The following is a 19,076-nucleotide window of genomic DNA, read 5'->3' on the forward strand; positions in this document are numbered from 1 at the left end:
CCATGTCCAGGTGAGCGCCGGGGCCTTCGGGGTGCCCGCCGCCCGGGGCCGGACTGGCCCTGCCTTCCGGGGTCTTCCGCTCGCTGTTGCGCTTCAGGCCGCCGGCGTCGCCCCGGCCTCCATCCTCGCGGGGCCGCTGCTGCCGACTCCACAGGTACACGGCGCCCGCGCCCAGCAGCAGCGGTGCCCCGACCGCCAGAGCCAGCTGCCATCGCGGCAGCCCCCCCGTGCCCGGGCCCGCAGTCCCCCCGCCGCCCACCCCGCTCCCGGAGCTCGGCGCAGCGGCCGCGATCACCGCCGCCTCCACGGGCTTAGAGGCGGCCATGACGCGTGTCCTCCGCCGCCGCCTCCCTGCCTGTCGCGGGCGCCACAGTCACCAAGCAGCGTGCGAAGGAAGAGCGAGGGACCGAAGGGAAGCAACGAGCGAGAGAGCACGCTCGGCAGAGAGGGCGGACGACAGAAAAGGGCCAGAGGTCGCCGGAAGCCCGGAGCATGCCGGGCCGGACCGCGCCGTCCTCCTCCTCCAGTCCCCACCGCAGCGGGAGAGGAGCGGCAGAAACCACTTCCGGGTCACGGGACAGCGAGGGCGGGAGCCGGAGTCCCCCGAAACCCTTTTCCTTTCTTTCCGCCCCGCCGCTGTTCAGGAGATTCACTTCTGGAGTCCCGTCGCAGCTGGCGTCGTCCCCTTTACCTTCTGGAGAGAAAGGCACAAGGGCCGTTTGCCTCGTGACGCCGAGGAGGGGCGCGTAGGCAGCGTGCTGGGGCGCCGGAGAGCGGAGCGCGGCGGGGAAGGCGGCCCGCCGCACTGGAGTGGGCGGGCCGGCCGAGGAGCTGTGAAGGCTATTGGCTGGCGCGGCGGGGGGCGGGGCGTGCGGCGGGGGCGGGGCGTAGGGCGGGGCGCGGGCCGAGCCGCCCGGGGGACCGGGGCTCCCGTGACGGCCGCGCGGGCGCTGCTCGCCGGTGGCCGTTAGCTCGGTGTTCTGCCCGCGCGTCGGGGACGCCGACGGGTTGGAAGGACTCTGAAGCACGTGTGAGGAAAGAGCGCGGCCCAAGAAGCCTGCGTGTCGCCGACCTTCTTACCACGGCCGTGGCCAGATTTTCCTCGGCCGAAGCGGAGGGTGCAGGGCAGGGAGCGAGGGCCGAAGGCGGCGGGAGGCGGGAGGTCCCGGCGGGCGGCAGGCGAAACGGCCCGAGCGCGGCCGCTGCGGCCCTCGTGGGCGCCAGTGAGGAAGGCGATGGCAGCGACGTCGTCAGGACTTTCTTTTTCTTATTTTTATTTATTTTTTTTTTTTGAGACGGAGTTCCGCTCTTGTGACCCAGGCTGGAGTGCAATGGCGCGATCTCGGCTCACCGCAACCTCCGCCTCCTGGGTTCAGGCAATTCTCCTGCCTCAGCCTCCTGAGTAGCTGGGATTACAGGCACACGCCACCATGCCCAGCCAATTTTTCGTATTTTTAGTAGAGACGGGGTTTCACCGTGTTGACCAGGCTGGTCTCGATCTCTCGACCTCGTGATCCGCCCGCCTCGGCCCCCCGAAGTGCTGGGATGACAGGCGTGAGCCGCCGCGCCCGGCCTCCTTAGGGCTTCCTTAAACTGAGTTGGTAGACGCGCGGAGCCTCGGGGTTCCCGCCGGCCTGGGGCCTTCCTCGGCGTGTTCGCACCTGGCGCTGGCGTCCGCGTGACACCCCGGCCCACCGCGCGCTCCGGCCCGCACACCCCGCCCGGCCGTGCGGCAGTAGCCGTCTCAGGCCTCCTCCCTTCTCATTCCCTGCTCGGGATTCCATGAATAGCTTCCGTGTCTGTAACAGCTGTCACGTCCGCTTTTTCCCGGGCTCTGCACCAGATCCCTTAAACTCTAAAAATCACCTTGCAGGGCACTGTGTGAAACCCACGGTATTTTCGTGAAGAAAAAACCAATATTAATGGGAAATCGGAACTATGGCTCTCCATTTCTGATACGCTGGTTGCAGAGGCCTTCCATTAAAATTTAATAAATGATCGTTTTGCTTTTAAGTCCAACAACATCACAGTAGTGCCACATAAAGATTGAAAGGAGGTATTTTATCGAGTGGCACCAAAAGGGACTGATTAAAATAGAATGGCCTAATTTGAAAGTATTTCAGGATCACGGGTTTCTCCTGCTTCATGTAAGTTCCTATTAGTAAATTGCCTTCAAGCAATAGGGTTTCTTAGCAACAGACTAAAAAAAATTGGCTGAAAATAGCAATGGAATTGAGTAGATCGTTGCAGGCAATCGGCTTCTCTCCCCTCCTGATCCCCAATCCCCAAAGGCAAATTTTCTGCCCCTTAATATAATCTCTGCTTTTTTCAGAACAGAAGTTCGGTGTTTTTGTTTTGTTTTGTTTTGTTTTTGTTTTTCTGAAATTTCAGGTTTTCTGTGGCCTCTTGAAGGATTGTAGAATGTTAACAATGACAAACTTGATAGGAACTAGAACATATTTAAAGTTTGTTTTTTAAAATTTTCTTATTTACTGGAGTAAGCAATACACTGTTATGGTTAAATTCCAAAAGTTACAGAGTTTACTGTGAAGTCTTCCTTTAATCCCTGCCCTCAGGTGCAGTTCCCCTCTCCAAAGGGAATTGGTGTTATTTTCTTGAAACGTGTTTTAGGTTAATACTTCTCTAAAGGCCTAATTTTGTTTGGCTTTGTTTTTAAGATTGGCATTAGTAAATGAATCTGATCTGTTCTTGTTACTTTTATACTTTGATAAATATCTCATTTCCATTCCGTACCCTATGCTGCTCTTTTCTGTCATTTTCTCCTCTACTTCCTAATTGATGGAATTCCTCAAGTGAAGAATTTTTAAGAATATGTCTTCTTTATTTTCAGTCTCTCCATTAGTAACCAAAGTAAATTTCATTGCTTCAGGTACCAATATCTTGCACAGCTTCTCTTTTTACCTCTAGTCCTATATCTCCTGCTATTTACTGAGCAGTTTTGCTTGGATTCCTGACTTTTCCCAAAAATGTAACTCAGTATCTTACCCCACTCATACTTTCTCTTTGTGTTATCCTTTTTTTCTCATAATACCATTATTACCTTAGCAGTTACTCATATTTGAAACCATAGGTCTTTTTAGACCTCTCTCTTTTTCAGCCTTACCTACCCAACCACAAATGATTAGGCAGTTGTGTTCATATATACACATAAACACAAAATTAGCTGTAAAGTCTTCAACAAAATCAACTTTGGTGTAGTATCTTTCTTACAGTTTTCTTTTCACACCTCCTGACATTTCTTAGTTCATATATGTGAAAACTAAGAGTATGTATAACACATAACAGATTCTCAATAAATAGTTTCTTCCCATCATAGTTCAGGCTGCTATGACAAAAATGCCATAAAACTACTCAGCTAATAAACTACAGAAATATATTTCTCACAATTCCTGAGGATGGGAGTTTGAGATCAGTGTACCAGAATGATCAAGTTCTGTAAGAGCCCTCTTCTGGGTTGAGGACTACAAATTTTGTTTGAGTCCTCAAATAGTGGAAAGGGGCAAGAAAGTTCTCTGGAGTCTCTTTTATGGGGGTACTAATCCCATTTTTAAGGGCTCCTCCCTCATGATCTAATCACTCCCCAAAGGCCTCAATTCCGAATACCATCACATTCCCTTCTTTTTTCTCTTTTATTCGTTTCCTTCATGTTCCCTACATCCTATATTTGCTTGCTTCTGAGATAAGTTCTCTACCTCTAGTGCCTCTCTTCTATGTGTCACCCTGAACTTTGATATCAAATTACTCTTCCTATAGCATAACTGTAATTTCACTCTTGAGCTCAAAGACTTCAGGTCCTCTTCACTTTCACTATAAGGTTCAATGTTTCTGCCCACCCATTTCTCCCTTCATACACCTCTTTCCTTGGTCTACAATATTAGTACCTAGCAGAATTAGAAATTACTTATGTGGGCCAGGTGTGGTGGCTCACACCTGTAATCCCAGCACTTTGGGAGGCTGAGGTGTGTGGATCACCTCAGGTCAGGAGTCTGACCAACATGGTGAAACCCCATCTGTACTAAAAATACAAAAATTAGCTGTGTGTCATGGCGCACACCTGTTATCCCAGCTGCTTGGGAGGTTGAGATAGGAGAATTACCTGAACTTGGGAGGCGGAGGTTACAGTGAGCCGAGATCGTGCCACTGCACTCAAGCCTGGTTGATAGAGTAAGACTCCATCTCAAAAACAACAACAACAACAACAACTCTCAAGTATACACTTGGTTATGGGGAAAAAAGAAAAAAGAAATTACTTATGTGATCCCCTCAATAGGCTGTAAAGTCCATGAGGACAGAAACTTTTTCCATTTTGTATAGCCAGAGCCCAGAAGATAGATTATGTGATGGGTAATTTCATGTGTCAGTTGGACTAGGCCATGAGATACCCAGATACTTGTTTAAACATTACAGATGTATCTGTGGTGATGTTTTTGATTCCTTGATTTTTATTTTTAGTGTATCCATTGTAGGTTTTTGCTCCATAAAAACATGAATATAACAGGTTGTTTTAGACTGATAACAAGTTAACTTGGATTATATACACATACGCAAACTACACTTTAACTCCCCTTCCTTGCCTCCACATTTTGTGCTTTCAGTTTCAGAATTTACATCTTTTTTTATTGCATGTCCACCAACAAGTTGCTATTGTTACTATTTTTAATACTTTTATCTTTTAGCCCTACTGAAGATAAGTGATTTACACACCCCCATTACAGTATTTAAACACTACCATTATAGTATCAGAGTATTATGAATTTGACTGTACTTATTTTTACCAGTGAGTTTTATACTTTCAGATGTTTTTGTGTTTTTCATTAGTGTCCTTTTCTTTCACCTTGAAGAACACCCGTTAGCATTTCTTGTAAGACAGGTCTGGTGGTGATGAAGGCTCTTAGATTTTGTGTGACTGGGAAAGTCTTTATCTCATGTTCATTTCTGAATGACAGTTTTGCTGAGTACAGTATTCTTGATTGACAGTATTTTTTATCCTTTAGCACTTTGCTGAAGGATCTTCCTGCTAGGCATATTGGAAGGTCTGGTGGGCTGCTTCAGTGATATTTTAAGCGGGTGGATATCATACCACTCTTCCCTGGCCTATAAGGTTCCTGCTGAGAAATCTCCTGCTAGGCATATTGGAACTCCCTCATATGTTACTTGTTTCCTTTTTCTTTCTGCTTCTAGGATCCTGTCTTTGCCTTTGATCTTTATAGTTTGATTATAATATGTCTTGTGGTAGTCTTATTTGGATCAAATCTGACTGCAAATCTTTGACCTTCCTGTACTTGGGTACTTATATATCTTTCTCCAGGTTTGGGACGTTTTCTGCTATTACGACTTTAAATAAGCCTTTTATAACCTTATCTTTTTCTACTCCCTTTTGAATGCTGGTAACTTGCTTATTTGCTCTTTTGATACCATCCCATAAATCCTATAGTTTCTTTATTCCTTTCCATTATTTTTTGTTTGTTCTCCTCTGACTGTATATTTTCATATAAGCTATAAATCTTCAAGTTTACAGATTCTGTCTCCTGATTGATCAGTCCTGCTGTTGATGCTCTCTGTTACATTTTTTCATTCATTGTATTTTTCAGCTCTAAAATTTGTCTGATTTTATTATTTCAATTTCTCTGTTAAATTTCTCATTTATTATTTATTATATATTATTCTATTATTTTCCTGATTTTTCGGAATTGTTTCTCTGTATTTTCTGAAATTCTTTGAGCTTCTTTAAAACAGCCATTTTTATTTTCTTGGCATATAGTTCATATATCTCTGTCTCTTTAGGGTCAGTCACTGGCATCTTATTTTGTCTGTTCAGTAAAGTCATCATTCCCTGATTGTTCTTGATCCTGTGGTCATGTATCACTGTGTGTGCATTGAAGAAACAGTTACTTATTCTAGCCCTCACAGCCTGGCTTTGTCTGGGAACATCATCTAACAGTAACCCTGTCCAGAGATTCTAGGCAGGTCATTTGGTGTGGTCTCTGAGCCTGTGACCACTCCAGCCCTTGCAGCTCTAGGGAGTGCCCAAAGCCCAGGACTACTGTGGCCAGCACAGTCCCATGGCCATGGAAGCTGCTGACCTAGCACTGGGCTGGAATCCTATGGCTGCTGAGGCTGGTGCAGCTCTTGGGTGCACCCAAAGCCCATAGCTACTAAGGCTAGTGCAGCACTGGGGTACATCTGAAGCCTGCAGCCACCGAGGCCTGCCTGTTGCTATGGGTTATTTGGAGCCCAGGACCACTGTAATTGGCTGATGGTGATGTGGACTGGAACTCAAGTTTGTCTCACAGGGTCTATGGTTTCCCAGCTGATGCTGGAACGGGTCTAGTCTCAGTCTGCAGTTACTGGCCTGAAGTCAGGGGCCATGGGGATTCTGCCCAGTGTTGAATTTTACTGTGACAGGCCTGGTATTGTATCCAAGGCAGAGTCTTAAGTTTACTTTCCTCTCTTCCTCCCAAGCAGACAGTATATCTTTTTCTATGCTGTGCTGCCTGGTCTTAGGGGAGGGGTGACATGGGTAATGTAAAACTGTTCTTCCTACCCCCTTAAATGTGTCTTTTCTTCTATAACCAGGTGCTGTAATCTCTCACCTGATTTCCTTAGCTCTTGTGAAGCTATTTTTATACATGGATAGTTGTTCAAATTCATGTTTCTCTGGGGGGAAAATTGCTGGAGAGTCCTATTCTACCATCTTGCTCTAGTTTCCTCTGTGAGGGTGTTTTAGATGGTATTGATATTTGAATGGGCAGACTGAGTAAAGGAGATTGCCCTCCTTAATGTGGTTGGCCCTCATTCAATCAATCGAAGGCCCAAAAAGTATAAAAATTTGACCCTCCAGTGAAAAAGAGGGACCTCCTCCTGCCTAATTTCCTTGAGCTGGGATATTAGTCTTTCCTTGCCTTTGAACTTGAAATGAAATATCAGCTCTTCTTAGGTATAGAGCCTACTGACTTTCAGACTGAAAATATACTATCAGCTCTTCTGGGTCTCCAGCTTGCTGACTATAGCTTCCATAATTGTGTAAATAAATAAATAGGCTGGGTGTGGTGGCTCATGCCTGTAATCCCAGCACTTTGGGAGGCTGAGATGGGTGGATCACCTAAGGTCAGGAGTTTGAGACCAGCCTGCCCAAGATGGTGAAACCCTGTCTTTACTAAAAATACAAAAATTAGCTGTGTGGGGTAGCGGGTGCCTGCAATCCTAGCTACTCGGAAGGCTGAGGCAGAAGAATCACTTGAACCTAGGAGGTGGAGGTTGCAGTGAGCTGAGATCGCACCACTGCATTCTGGCCTGGGCGACAAGAGCAAAACTCCATCATACACACACACACACACACACACACACACACACACACACCATCTTGGCCAGGCTGGTCTCAAACTTCTGACCTGTGATCCACCCACCTCAGCCTTCCAAAGTGCTGGGATTGCAGGCATGAGCTATCACACCCAACCTAAATATATATTTGTATATATTTAATTAAATATATAGGTATAAATGTATATATGTACATATCTTACCTATCTACCTATCTATCTATCTATCTATCTATCTATCTATCTATCTGTCTGTCTATCGCATCTATCTATAATTAGTCCTATTTCTCTGAAGAACTCTAATACAGATTGTGGTACTAGGAATGGTGTGCTGATATAACAGAAAAATACCTAAAAATATGGAATTAGCTTTGGAACTGGGTGATGGGTACAGGCTGGAAGAGTTTTGAGGTACCTGCTAGAAAAAGTCAACATTGCTGTGAACAAAGTGTTGGCCGAAATATGGATGTTAAAGGCAATTTTGATGAGGGCTCAGAAAGTAGAGAGGAGAGCTAGGAACAAAGCTTCCATTTTCTTAGAGAATACATAAATACATGAACAGAATATTGGTGCAAACGTGGATATTATGGGCCATTTCGGTGAGATCTCAGATAGAAATAAAGAACAGACAGTTGGACACTGGAAAGTGATCTTTATTATAAAGTAGCAAAGAATATAGCTGAATTGCATTCTAGTGTTGTGCAAGGTAGCACTTTCAAGTGATGAAATTGGATACATAGCAGAGGAGATATCTAAGTAAAGTATCAAAGGTACACCTTGGGTCCTCCTTACTGCTCATAGTAAACTATAAGAGGAGAGAGGTGAATTGAAGAAAGAATGGTTGAGGAAAAAGGAGCCAGAACATGGAGATTTAGGAAATTCTGTCTATCCATATTGGAAAAATATATATATATATGGGAGAGAGAGAGAGAGAGGGAACACTTGTTTTGAAGAGAAAACTAAAGGTGTTGCTGAACAACCATTTGCTAAAGAGATCGTGGGTACAACTCATGGACTTAACCAGCCATCTCATCAGAAGCCAAGCCAAGAATAGAGATGGGATTTTACCAGCAGAAACACTGCCAGCTGAGACTAAAGACTAAAGGAGACAGAGAGAGTGAGACCGGATGAAGGAAAGCTATCAGGATGGGACTATAGAACTATTTGGCTCTGGAAATACTTTATTCTTCAAGGAAAGGGAAGACTGACCCCAACGGCAATTCAGAGATCTTCAGAGCTGTCCTGCCAGCCCCACTACAGGCCCAGAGGTAGGTCTGACTCCTCCCGTTTTTCAAAGAGTGGGTCTGCCCTTCCAGTTTTGGTGGGTCAGGACTCCTTGCCTACTACGTCAGGCTCAGGGTTGCCCTGGGAGAGCTTGTGAACTGGCCTTACTCCTTAAGCTAAAGGGTCAAGGCTACTCTGTACAGCTGTGAGAATGATACTACCACCCAGTGGGCCTCGGGGGCAGAGAATTAAACCAAAGAGTTTTATTCCCTAGCTTTAAGATGTAATGGAATTTTCCTTGCTAGGTTTTGGACTTGTTACAAGACCCACCACCTCTTCCTTCTTTGCTATTTCTCCCTTTTGGAGTGGGAATGTCTATCCTAGGCCTTGTCCCATCATTATATTTTAGAAGCCCATGACTTGTCTGGTTTCACAGGTTCATATCTGGAGAGAATTTCGCCTCAGGATGAATCACACCTCAGTTCTCTCCCATACCCAATTTAGATGATTTTTTTTTTTTTTTTTTTTTTGAGACGGAGTTTCACTCTTGTTACCCAGGCTGGAGTGCAATGGCACGATCTCGGCTCACCACAACCTCCGCCTCCTGGGTTCAAGCAATTCTCCTGCCTCAGCCTCCTGAGTAGCTGGGATTACAGGCACGTGCCACCATGCCCAGCTAATTTTTTGTATTTTTAGTAGAGATGAGGTTTCACCATGTTGACCGGGATGGTCTCGATCTCTCGACCTCGTGATCCACCCGCCTCGGCCTCCCAAAGTGCTGGGATTACAGGCTTGAGCCACCGCGCCCGGCCTAGATGATATTTAATGAGACATTGGACCTTAGGCTTTAGAGTTGATGTTGTAATAAGTTAAGACTTTTAGTGCATCAGGATGGGATGAATGGTGAATGTGTTTGTATGTAAGAAGGACATGAATTTTGGAGGCCATATGCCCCACTCTTAGTACCAAAATCTGTATTAGTCTACAGGTATTGCTATAACAAAATGCCACAGACTGGGTGGCATGAGCAGCAGAAATTTATTTCTCACACTTCTGGAGGCTGAAAAGTCCCAGATCAAGTTCTGGTCTGTTTGTTTTCTTGTGAGGGTTCTCTTCTTGGCTCACTGTAGGCCACCTTCTCTCTGTTTCTCACATGACCTCTTTGTATGCATGCAGAGATAGAGAGTAAACTCTCTGGTGTTTCTTCTTACAAGGGCACTAATTTCATCAGACCAAGGCCCCACCTTCATAACGTCATCTAACCCAAATTACTTCCCAAAAGTCCCATCTCTAAATACCATTGCATTGGGGGTTAGGGCTTCAACATACGTATTTTGGGGGGACATGGGCCACAAAAATATTCGGTTCATAATAGCATATTATAGGCACCCAATAAATACTGTTTTAAGTGAATAAATATTCTGCTAAAGGTATCAAAGAAGGGAAAAGTGACATTTAAGATTGTATTAGCCATTTTTGTGTTGCTATAACAATATCTGAGGCTGGGTAGTTTCTAAAGAAATTTATTTAGCTCTGCATTCCAGGTCTAGGAGGAAAAAAAAAAAGAAATTTGTTTAGCTCACGGTTCTGCAGGCTAAGAAGTATGGCACTGGCATCTACTTGGCTTCTGGAGGAGGCCACGGGCTAGATCAAAATACGGCAAGGAAGGCCAAAGGGGATGTGGACATGTGGGAAGACACACCGAATGAGAAAACTTGCTTTGTAATAACCCACTTTCTTGGGAACTAATCTGTTCCCGGAGAACTAACCCAGTCTCTAGAGAGCAAGAACTCATTTCATGAGAACAGCACCAAGCATGAGGGATCCACCCCTTTCACCCAAACACCTCTCACTAGGCTAGGCCCCAACTCCCAACTGCCACATTTGGGATCAAATTTCGACAGGAGTTTTGTTAGGGACAAACAAACCATATCCAAACAATAGCAGGGATGGAATAGGTCAGATTTGCACTTACTTAAAAAATATATATTTATTGTCTATTACATGCTTCCTCTAAACTCCCAAAATACATTTTCTGGGACTTTTTCAAAACATATTACTTTTCTACTTTGTTTTATAGTATTATACTTGTCATAACTCATCTACTGGATTATAAGTATCTCAACATCAGAAGCTGTTTCTGATTTATTTTATATCCTGTACAGAATCTACAATGCCTTCTCTAATTCTATACATCAGAGAAAAGTAATATGTTTTCTCCTTTTGTATTAGACCACACCTCAGTTTCTATTTCTTCCCCACAATTACTATATTGCCATAATTATTCATTCTCATATCTGCTGCCTATGCTCAATTCTGAGTCCCCGAAGAGGGGGGACCATGTTCTAGCCATCTTTGTACTCCTGTATCTATAAGAGGGTTGGGCATATGATGGGCGCTTGTTAACTTATTTATCCACCCAATACAATACCTGAAACGTGGTCAATGTCAAATAGAAAGTTGAAGTGTTTGTTGAACAAGTTTCTAACTGATGTTGTCAATATTAACGGTCTGGCACCACTATTGCTGTGCAACACCACTGGTATCAGCTAGGAAACCAATTCAATTGCTACTGCTGCTGCAGCTGCCACCACCAGAAACAGCCTACTTCCATCACAACCACCTTCATAGCTGCTAGCTAGATCCCAGTCCCTAGCATGCTGTGGTCACTGCTACCACCTCCACCATTGACCTGCTTCCTGGAAAACCTGATTTGTTTGTGCTTTTTATCTCATCTTGATATATAGAAACCTGTTTCTTTTGAGCCCTATGCTGTTATTTTTTCTCCCAATCCTGATAGTTTCTGCATTATTCAACTTCCATCAAAGCATCAGTTGAGTGGGTGGTACTGCTTTGCTTCTCAGGGGGAATGTCACTTTGTGATTCAGTCAAGTGGCTGCCCTTTTTGCTGTCAGAAGGAGCATCTGCATTTATCTTCAGGGAACAATCTGTAGTAACACTAGCTTCCTCTCCTTAGCTGTGATTGATGGCTCATATGTATATTTTATGCACTCATTTGCCACCTTTCTGCCCACTCACATGGATTTATAAGATCTTTCCATCTTCATCAACTTAGTTCATTGCCACCCACAAGAACTGGTGTCATTTGTGAATGCAGAATTGTTGTCCTGCACTTTAATTTATAAAGATATTACATACAGATTATGCTCACTGTCCCCTACACAAGAATGCTGGGGCAACTGGGGGCTAAGGTCCAGCCTACACTTTGCTTGACCCTTACGTCAGGCTGGATCTGCCTGGAGAAAGGTGCTTCTTTTTATGATTTGCATAAAAATTCTGGTCCATTACTAAGTGATGGGCCTACAGCAGAGTATTCACTTATAAAGGCACTCGGACTGGTAGCCCTGATTATGCACTGCTGATCATAGCATTGCTCTATCACTAAACCTGAGAGCCTCTTAGTCTGTGCTTTTCCGTCTTTCTGCCATTTTTCCTGACCAGTGGAAAACAGAACTTCAACAATGAAGAAAAGACCCAATTTTGTCAAATTTTGAAAAACATTCATAGCTGCAAAAAAATAGTTTTTGTACCTATGTTCTATCTGCTGCTGCTTCACAAACTACCCCAAAACTTGGTGTCTTGAAACATTGTTTTATTACATATCACAACTTTGTTGCTCAGGAATTTGGACATGGCTCCTCTGGTAATATCAACAGAGATTACTCTGTATTATTCAGCTGGTGAATGGGTTGATCTGAAGGGTTCAAGACGGTTTAATAAAAGAGGCCAGACGTGGTGACTCATGCCTGTAATCCCAGCACTTTGGGAGGCTGAGGCGGGTGGATCACTTGAGGTCAGGAATTTGAGACCAGCCTAGCCAACATGGTAAAACCCTGTCTCTACTAAAAATTAGACGGGCATGATGGCGGTCACCTGTAACCCCAGCTACTTGGGAGGCTGAGGCAAGAGAATTGCTGAATCTTAAAGGCAGAGTTTGTAGTGAGCTGAGATAGCACCACTGTACTCCAGCCTGGGTAATAGAGCTAGACTCAGTCTCAAAAAAAAAAAAAAAAAAAAAAAAAAAAAAGTTATTCAAGGGGCAGATGGTCCTGAGTATACCTGATCTAATCAAGTGAGCCCTTCACAGAGGTCAGAGAGATTGGAAGTGAAAGACATTTTTCCTGCTGGCTGTGAAAAGCAAATTACGTATGGAGGGGCCTCATAGCGAGGAACTCTAGGAGCTTAGAGTGGTCCCTGGCCAACAGCCAGCAAGAAAATGTCCTATGACTACAAGAAACTGAATTCTAGTAGTAGGTGGACTTGGAAGACACACGAGCCTTAAATACCTTGATTTCAGTCTAATGAGATCCTTAATAGAGGACTCAGCTAACCTATGCTCAGACTTCTAAGTCTTGGAGACTGTAAGATAATAAATTTGTGTGATTTTGAGCTGCTAAGTTGGTGATAATTTGAAATAAAGCCAAAGAAAACTAAGAAAGCTACCTAAATAACAAGAATTAAAGGAGAATTCTACCTCATACCATACATAAAATGGCAAATAGATTTAAAAACCTGAATACAGAAAACAAAAAACTTTAAACTTTTAGAAGAAAATATGGGAGAATATCTTGATGACTTTGTGATAGGGTAAAGGATAAGCTTATGAAGAAAAAGATCAGTTTGGCTACATTAAAAATTTTTAACTTACAGAAAAACACATACTACAAAAAAGTAGGAAGATAAGACATACTGGGAAAAGGTATTTGTGATGTTTAAAACTTACAGGTTAATATACAGAATACATGTAGAACTCCTACAGATCAATAAGAAAAAGACAACTGAAGAAAAATGAGCAAAGTATGTAAACAAGTTACTTGTAAAAGAAGTGCAAATGGAAGATATACATATGAAAACATTTTTAATCTCACCAATAAGTTAGGGGTGAAATTAAATTAAATTTAATCAAATTAAAACAACAATTAAATTTCATTTTGCACCTACAATATTGGCAACAATTTTTAATCCAGCAATACCAGTGAGGCATGAATGTCAAAAAATGCAATTGTAAATTGATTGAACTACTGTAGAGAGCCAACTATTATGAATATTTTTTATGGGTTCCTTTTCTCAACTGTTAGTATTTAATAAAATGGAAGATTCAGATACCTCCAATCCAGAAATTTTACCTCTAGATATACACTATAGAAAAACACACTGCACATAAAAACCCTGTGATGTTTAGGCAACATTGCTTGTAATAGCAAAAAGTGGAAATTACTTAAAAGCTGACCAGTAGAAGAATGGATGGATTATTATAAAGATACCATCCTTGTAACCACCATTCAAGTCAAGAAATAGAACTTTGCCACTACCTTAGAAGCTTCTTCGATGACTACTGTCCAGATCACAAATCCTCTTCTACCATTTATAAGTAACCATTATCTTGACTATCAACAATAGTTTATTTGCTTTAAAAAAAAAAAATTGTATTGTCACCCAGATGTGCAACCCCAGATGCTGTGGTTTAGTCTTGTCCATTAGCAAAAATTGTTATGTTTTCTAAGTCTCTTTTGATCTATTTTGGTAGATGAACCTAGAGTCTAGACTAGACTAAGTTTTGATTCCTTTGTGAGGCAGAAGGCAGATAATGTCTGACTGTCTCTCTGTAATATTAGTAGCCACTTACGCTTAATGATTACTAATTCAATGATGATCACGAAATGGCAATATTCTAAGTCTATTCTCTCATTTTCTTTTATTAGTTGGAATATTTTTATGAAGAGAAATTGAAATTCAAACTGTTTCATCTGTGGCTTTGAGTGCTTTTCGAAAACAAACAACAAACAAACAGAAAAACCCTAGTTGTCATTCATAGCTTCCTCGTTCTCTATTATGTCAAGAGGTTCCAAGGTCATTTTTTATATATTTCTTGCCACAGACCAGGAATCAGCTATTTCTTCAAGAGGTCCTGTTTTTTGTTTGTTTTTATTTTTTAATCTTTTGTTGTTGCTGCTGCTGTTGTTATTTAATGAGAATTGGCATTTCAAGACCACAATCTAGGTGCTCATTGCATTTGGGTTGGCCCTTGCTTCTAGGCCTTTTCAATAGACAGAGTCAGGATATAAATAATACCTTGAGTTCATCTTTTTTTGTGTGGTGTTTTTGGTCTGTGCTTTTTAAAAAAAAATTATTTTGATTAAATATATAAATACATTTTTTGTTTGTTTTGATTTTTTTTTTTTACATTAAGTTCTGGGATGCATGTGCAGAATATGCAGGTTTGTTACATAGGTATACATGTGCCATGGTGGTTTGTTGTACTTATCAACCCATCGTCTAGGTTTTAAGCCCTGCATACATTAGGTATTTGTCCTAATGCTCTCCCTCCCCTTGCCCCAAACCCAGTGACAGGCCCAGGTGTGTGTTGTTCCCTTGAGTTCATCTTGACATATCCCATTCAAGTTTATGTCTGCCATAGTCGATTTTGCTAGGTATAAAATTCCTAGCTCACATCTTCTTTCTTTGTTTATATTTTTGTGTCTGTGCATATTTTTTATTCAAATCATGCTGACAGTATGCTTATTGGCAACCATTCTTCCAAAGCAGTGTTTCCTTGGTATCTTAAGTAAGTTTATATATTTTCCTTGGGCATAAAGCGTTGCTGGCAAAAGGTCTGATGATAATCTAATCGTCTGTTCCTTGTAACAAATGCTCTCTATTACCTCCCTCTCTCCCTCGCTGTCCAGGTTCCCTCAAGGAATCTTTCTCTTTTAAAATATAGCAAACATATGATATGTCCTGGTGTTAGTTGTATGGGGTTGATATTTTCAAATATGCAGTATACTTTTTAGCTTTCTTTCTTTTCTTTTCTTTTCTTTTTTTTTTTTTTTTGAGACGGAGTTTCCCTCTTGTTACCCAGGCTGGAGTGCAATGGCACGATCTCGGCTCACCGCAACCTCCGCCTCCTGGGTTCAGGCAATTCTCCTGCCTCAGCCTCCTGAGTAGCTGGGATTACAGGCACGCGCCACCATGCCCAGCTAATGTTTTGTATTTTTAGTAGAGACGGGGTTTCACCATGTTGACCAGGATGGTCTCGACCTCTTGACCTCGTGATCCACCCGCCTCGGCCTCCCAAAGTGCTGGCCTCCCAAAGTGAGCCACTGCGCCCGGCTTCTTTCTTTTTTTTAGAAGTTAGGGCTAGGGGTTAGGGTTAGGGTTAGGCTCTTTTTTTTTTCTTTTGAGACAGGGTCTCACTCTGACACCTGGACTGTAGTGTAGTGGTGCAAACTGAGCTCACCGCAATCTCCACCTCCCTAGGCTCAAGCAATTCTCTGGCCTCAGCCTTCCGAGTAGCTGGGATTACAAGCCTGCACCACTATTGCCCAGCTAATTTTTTTGTATTTTTAGTAGAGACGGTTTTCACCATGTTGGCCAGGCTGGTCTTGAATTCCTGACCTCAAATGATCCACCTACCTTGGCCTCCCAAAGTGCTGGGATTACAAGCGTGACCCACCATGCCCTGCCAGTATACTTTTTCAATATGTAGTTTTTAAATCTTTTTTTCTTTTCAGGAAAGTGGTTTTTTTTTAATTTAAAAAATCTTTTAATCTTTTATTTACTTGAAGACATTATTGGTTGAATTTTTTACTCATTTCTTCTTGCTTAATCTTTTCTGACATGATTTTATCTTCATTTCTAATTCTTTCATGAGATTTTTCATATCATTTGTATGTTATTCTAATTATGCTTTGCTCTTTTATGTCTTATATCACTTTTTTTTTTTTTTTTGTGATGGAATCTCACTCCGTTGCCCTGGCTGGAGTGCAGTAGTGCAATCTGGGCTCACCGCAACCTCCGCCTCCCAGGTTCAAGTGAATCTCCTGCCTCAGCCTCCTAAGTAGCTGGGATTACAGGCACCTGCCACCATGCCCAGCTTTTTTTTTTTTTTTTTTTTTTTTTTTTGTATTTTTAATAGAGATAGGGTTTCACGAAGTTGGCCAAGCTGGTTTCAAACTACTGACCCCAAGCGATCCACCTACCTCTGCCTCCCAAAGTTCTAGGATTACATGTGTGAGCCACTGCACCTGGCCTCAGATCACTTTGTAACTATCATTTAGCTCATTTTGAAATAGTGGCTAACAACATTGATCTGTTTTGTAGGCACTTTTTTTTTTTTTGCATCCTTTCATTGTTTGTAGGTCTGTATTCTCATTTTTAAAGCAGAAATGCTGTGTGAGATTCTACCTTCATATTTTCTGTCCTACATTTTTATGTAAAATTCTGGAACTCTTAGAATGACATAAGGTGCAGGAAAGTTTTTGAAATTCCAAAGAGCTTTCTCTTCTGTTGTGTTGGTGTAGTGTTTACAAATATGGCAGCTTGCTTTCTAAGGTTTGCTGGCTGTGTTCCCCATCCCACTTTGTTTTAGACCCACTCTATCTCCGTTGTCACTAACTACTTCAGTTTTGATTCCGCTCTTTACAGTTTCTCTTCAGTGTGAGACTTTGTTCTAGAAGGTCAGATTTGAGAGTTTATGGTAGCTGGATAGTTCAGCCCTTTCAATCCTTCTTACCGTAGGCGTTTTGTATTCATTCAGTATTAGAGAAAACAAATCCCTCCCAGTTTCAGCTGCTATTCCCATTGGTTCTCTGTGCTTTCCAAACTATTGGGTATTTTGTGGTTCTCCTTTTCTCAGCCTGGAGTATGCCCTGTTGCTTTCTTTTTTTTTTTTTTTTTTTTTTTGAGACGGAGTTTCGATTGTTACCCAGGCTGGAGTGCAATGGCACGATCTCGGCTCACCACAACCTCCGCCTCCCGGGTTCAGGCAATTCTCCTGCCTCAGCCTCCTGAGTAGCTCGGATTACAGGCACGCGCCACCATGCCCAGCTAATTTTTTTTTGGATTTTTTAGTAGAGACGGGGTTTCACCATGTTGACCAGGATGGTCTCGATCTCTTGACCTCGTGATCCACCCGCCTCAGCCTCCCAAAGTGCTGGGATTACAGGCTTGAGCCACCGCGCCCGGCTGTTGCTTTCTTCTTCTTCCTGCATGGAAAACCATACCAGGTCTCCAGCTGTTGGTGGTTTGACACCACAACCTGCACTTGCAGGGAGAGGATATCTTGGGGGTCACCTTGTCACTTAGTTTTGTTGTAGAGTTGTCCATAGGTTTTTTTTCCCACTATTGTTGCTCTATTATTTTTCATGTGGGGATTCAAAAAGATTAAAAACCTATGCTGTCCTCATTGCATTCTTCCCAGAGTACCTGTAAGTCAACAGCATTTTGATCCTGTAGCTACTCATTTAGAGAAGTTTCTTTTTTTGTATACAAATCATTTTCTTTTTTACTTTTTATTATAACGACAGGAAGTTGTAAATAAATGTACACAGAAGTCCCATGCATCCTTCACTTACTCTTCTAATGTTGACAACTTGTATAACTATAGCATAATGTCAAAACCAGGAAATTGACATTGGTACAATCCATATAACTTATGCAAATTTCACTAGCTATGCACACGTTTGTGTGTGTGTGTGTGTGTGTGTGTGTGTGTGTGTGTGTGTGTGTTCTGTGCAATTTTGTCACATCCATAGCTTTCTGTAACTGTCACAAAGTACAGAACTGGTCTATAGTCAGAAGCTCCCTCACACCTAACTCTGATAGCCACTTCCCCACTCTCTAACCCATGGGAACCACTATCTGCTCTCCATCTCTATGACTGTGTTATTTAAAGAAGGCGATATAAATATATTTGTATTTATATGATTATATTTTTATTTAGATAATTATAAAATTCCTTTTGAGATTGGACTTTTTAAACTCAGTATAGTTCTATTGAATATGCCAATTTGTGTGTATCAAGCCTATACGTTCATGTGCAGGCTTTTGCAATGAACACAGGTTGTAATTTCTCTAGGATAATTGCCTAAGAGTGCAATCACTGGGTCATATGGTAGATGTATTTTTGGTCTTAGATTCTTCTAAAACTATTTGGCAAACTATTTTTCAAAGTGGGTGCACCATTTTTTATTCTCATCAGCAATGTATGAATGATCCCGCTTCTCTGCTTCCTCTTCAACATTTGGTGTTAATACTATTTTAAAATTTTAGACATTCTGATAGATATGTATTAATACTGCATTGTGGCTTAAGTTTGTCTTTACCTAATGGCTAAAGATGTTGAACATCTTTTCATGTACTTATTTGCCATTTGTATATCTTCTGAGATCAGATGAGATTGGGTATGTTCAGGGCATTACAGCCATAGACATCATTTGTATATCCTTCTCAGTGAAATGTCTTTGATGTAGTCTTGTTTCTTTTTCTCTTTGCTTTGCTTTATTTCTTTTTCTTTCTTTCTTTCTTTATTTTTTTTGAGATGGGGTCTTTACTATTACTCAGGCTGGAATAAAGTGGCATGATCACAGTTCACTGTGGCCTCAACCTCCTGAGCTCAAGCGATCCTCCTACCTCAGCCTCCTGAGTAGCTGGGACTACAGCTGCATGCCACCATGCCTGGCTAGTATTTTTAAAAAGCATTTGTAGAGACAG

The 19,076-nt window shown here is 42.4% G+C and overlaps 2 protein-coding genes across 5 annotated transcripts in view; one reads left to right on the forward strand and one right to left on the reverse strand.

The window, feature by feature from the left end:
• The window catches only part of TOMM70 (translocase of outer mitochondrial membrane 70), a 39,412-nt gene extending 38,609 nt beyond the window's left edge, over positions 1 to 803 (reverse strand). Inside the window, exon 1 of the mRNA XM_003943538.4 lies at positions 2 to 803. Within this exon, the coding sequence (XP_003943587.1) occupies positions 2 to 325 (324 nt within the window). The 5' untranslated portion in view covers positions 326 to 803. The remainder of the gene's footprint in view (position 1) is intronic.
• A 105-nt stretch (positions 804 to 908) lies between these two features.
• Positions 909 to 19,076, forward strand: part of LNP1 (leukemia NUP98 fusion partner 1) — a 55,978-nt gene continuing 37,810 nt past the window's right edge. For 2 of the 4 annotated variants that reach the window (XM_074403550.1, XM_039477657.2), the window contains exon 1: positions 909 to 8,608. The gene's annotated coding sequence lies outside the window, so the exon portion shown is untranslated. The remainder of the gene's footprint in view (positions 8,609 to 19,076) is intronic. The other 2 variants (XM_074403551.1, XM_010331397.3) reach the window with 1 other exon arrangement.

This window comes from Saimiri boliviensis, chromosome 8 (genome assembly GCF_048565385.1).
Source record: "Saimiri boliviensis isolate mSaiBol1 chromosome 8, mSaiBol1.pri, whole genome shotgun sequence".
Lineage (NCBI taxonomy): Eukaryota > Metazoa > Chordata > Mammalia > Primates > Cebidae > Saimiri > Saimiri boliviensis.